This window comes from Octopus bimaculoides, chromosome 2 (genome assembly GCF_001194135.2).
Source record: "Octopus bimaculoides isolate UCB-OBI-ISO-001 chromosome 2, ASM119413v2, whole genome shotgun sequence".
Lineage (NCBI taxonomy): Eukaryota > Metazoa > Mollusca > Cephalopoda > Octopoda > Octopodidae > Octopus > Octopus bimaculoides.
The window spans coordinates 58276248-58279554 of record NC_068982.1 but is presented as its reverse complement, the minus strand read 5'-3'; the positions used below and the strand labels follow the sequence as shown (position 1 = coordinate 58279554).

At 36.2% G+C, this 3307-nt stretch overlaps 1 protein-coding gene across 1 annotated transcript in view; it reads left to right on the top strand.

Moving 5' to 3' along the window:
• LOC106876240 (cerebral cavernous malformations protein 2 homolog) overlaps window positions 1-1326 on the top strand; it is a 2050-nt gene extending 724 nt beyond the window's left edge. The window contains exon 2 of the mRNA XM_014924727.2: window positions 391-1326. Coding sequence (XP_014780213.1) covers window positions 391-1315 — 925 coding nt within the window. The 3' untranslated portion in view covers window positions 1316-1326. The remainder of the gene's footprint in view (window positions 1-390) is intronic.
• The last annotated feature ends 1981 nt before the right edge of the window (window positions 1327-3307 follow it).

Genomic DNA, 3307 nt, shown 5'->3' with positions numbered 1-3307 from the left:
AAAAAATTTTGCATTAGATATATGTATTGGTATGTATTGAGAAAAACAGTTAGTTTCTTTCTCTAACATTTTACATAGTTCAACCTACATAATGGGTGAAGAACAGAATAGGAATTTTGAAAGACATTTCTATAAAACTAGTTTTTAAATATTTAATGACTAGAGGGTTCCACTATAACAGAATAGTAATTAAAGGTGTCTATAGTTAATTTTTAAAAATGGTTGAGAATCTCTGGTTTACAGCATAAAAATTTGGAAACCTCATGTGGCATGAAATAATTTCTAATGGTTGAACTTAAGTAAATTAACCCTTTAGCATTCAGATTATTTTATCAAATGTTATGCTTATTTAGACACATTGTTTAGAATTAAGCATGTATAATCTTGTAGCTATCAAATTTTGAATGATGCCATTGTGATAAAACTGACCTGCAAAGATGAGTTGCTACTTCGTATCTGTATCCATGAGATAGCAGCAGTGTGTTACATCAAAGACGACAATGACTACATTCTACCGATTAAATACGGAGTTCCAGAGAAATGTAACTCGGCCGTACTTTATGTTGACGACAAGATGCAAGCTGAAGAAATTTGTGCATTGGTCGACCAATGTTTCCAGCTTGTTTATGCCAATGTAGCCATTCAGTTCATCAACATCAACTTAAATGGTGCTTTCGGAACATCAGTGCCTTCTTCAAACACACAGAGTGACTCCACCACCATTAACAATGCCCCAGACACAGCACTGAAACCATCGTATATAACAACCTCTGACCAGAACCTTACCAAGAACAACACTTCATCCTACAGCCGTTCCCCAAAAGCATCCAAACGCACAATTAGCGTAACCACCGAAAGTGAGATTAGTCTGACTGGTGGTTATTATTCTGAGGTCATTCAAGATTATCTGAAGAAGCTGCACAAATGCCTCACCAAAACAGAACTGTGTCAGTTTGCTGTTCTGCTCACTGCCCGACAGAAAGGTGCAACCACAGGAGAATTTTGCAAAGAAGTTTTCAATTTGTTCGGACAAGAAAGGAAGCATATGATGACTGGCATGGGTCCTTTCATAGAAGCAAAAGACTATCATGTGTTTGAAGAATTCCTGTCTAAAAATTCTATGGCGCTTCCAGCAAATGGCCATGGTACCATCTCCAGCTTCCACAGCAATTCTCAGCTCTGCAAAGACAACGGCATTACAACTCACTCAATAAACAGCGGAGATATGGATGAATTTGATCGAATGATGGACTGCATCTCGGATCAGATCGATAACATGGAGAACAGTGTCGATGTGGACAGCTTTGTGTCATGAAATCTGACTTTCCCCCCACCCATATACAGATTTTCTTGCCTTCTCTTTAGTATTTATGTTTTTTTTTTTTGTTTCTTTTTCCAATGCACCCCCATCATTTATGACAGTCCATGCTACTTCAGTTTCTAACTCCTCCACTAATCATCTACCCATCCACCCTTTGCTACCTGTTTCAAACTTCCAAAACTGTTCCCATAGAAACATTACTTATGATATCTTTTTTTTTTTTTTATATACAACTATCTTCCTTTCTCTCCCTCTCTCTCTTTCTAAAAGCACCTACTACACTCTCAGAGTGGTTGGCGTTAGGAAGGGCATCCAGCTGTAGAAACTCTGCCAAATTAGATTGGAGCCTGGTGTTGCCATCCGGTTTCACCAGTCCTCAGTCAAATCGTCCAAACCATGCTAGCATGGAAAGCGGACGTTAAACGATGATGATGATGATGATGATATGAGAGGTCAGATCTGGTTGATTTGAACTTAAAGCAGTTGAATATTCAGACCAGATATGACCGGTTTAAAAGCTAAATGGTTAAGTTATAAATAAAAGCATGTAAATATTATGCACAGAAAAAATCAAATTCTGCTAATGGGACTTGTAGACATGATAGACGTTCTACCATTGAACCAAAGTAATTCAAAATTTTCTAACCATTTTCGAAACTTAGTTCTTACTGTAAGAATTGTATGTTGTCTATATCAGGGGTTTTCAAACTTTTTGACTTGCGGACCCCTTTATATTTCAGGCTTTACCTTAGGGACCCCCTTATACATAAATATTTGCTTAAAATAACATATATTTTTACATTTATTTATTTAACAGTATTTAACGAATTGGTTTATTGTCAATTAAAAGATTTCGCTTAAAAAAACACATATAAAATCAAATTGCCCATAAAAAGTATTTACTGTCCACGGACCCCTTCTCTTGTCCTTGCAGACCCCCTGTGGTCCACGGACCACAGTTTGAAAACCCTGGTCTATATCATGAGAATTTAGAAACTTCTAGATGTGAATCCCACAAGCAGCCTTTGACTTTTTCTATTGAAAGGGGTTTTTAATCCAGTATCTACAATGCTATTATTTATAGTTTTAAAAAACAAACAAAATTATTATTATTTTTTTTTTTAACTAATAGGCACAGACATGGTTGTGTGGTAAGGAGCTTGCTTCCTAACCACACGGTTTCAGATTCAGTCCCACTGTGTGGCACCTTGGATAAGTGTCTTTTACTATAGCCTCAGGCTGACCAAAACCTTCTGAGTGGATGGATTTGGTAGATGGAAACTGAAAGAAGCCCTTTGTATATATAAATGTGTGTGTGTGTGTGTGTGTATGTGTTTGTCCGCTACCACTGCTTGACAACCAGTGCTGCTGTGTTTATGTCCCTGTAACTTAGCTCTTTGGCTACAGAAACTGATAGAATAAGTACCAGACTTTACAAAAAATAATAAGTACTGGGGTTGCTAAGTTCAACTGCAATTCTTCAAGGCAGTGCCCCAGCATGGCCACAGTGTAATGATTGAAGCAAATAAAGAATAAAAGATAAATATATCCATTCTACATTTATGCATTGAGTACATAGCTAAAAATGTGGCAAGAATTCTTTGTTTTTTCTTTAAACAGAACACACACACACACACACACACACACACATACACTCACACACACACACATACACACACACACACACACACACACACACTTTTTATTTGTTGGCAAAGCTTGGATAATTACATATATTTATGGAGAAAGAAAAATCATAGAAAAACTTGATACCCAATGGCAGAATGTAACCCTGTTCTATAGATTCATAGAATTCCAGTCTTTGAAGGAAAATAACAATAGTTTGTTGGTTTTGCTTTGTTTTTATTTGTTTACAAAACGGTCTGTATTAGAAGGTGACTAAGGTCAAATATTGTTCTTTGTGGGAAAATGGTGAATTTAAAAAGATTCTAGAGAAAAGCAATTTTTTTTTTTTTTTTTTTTTTT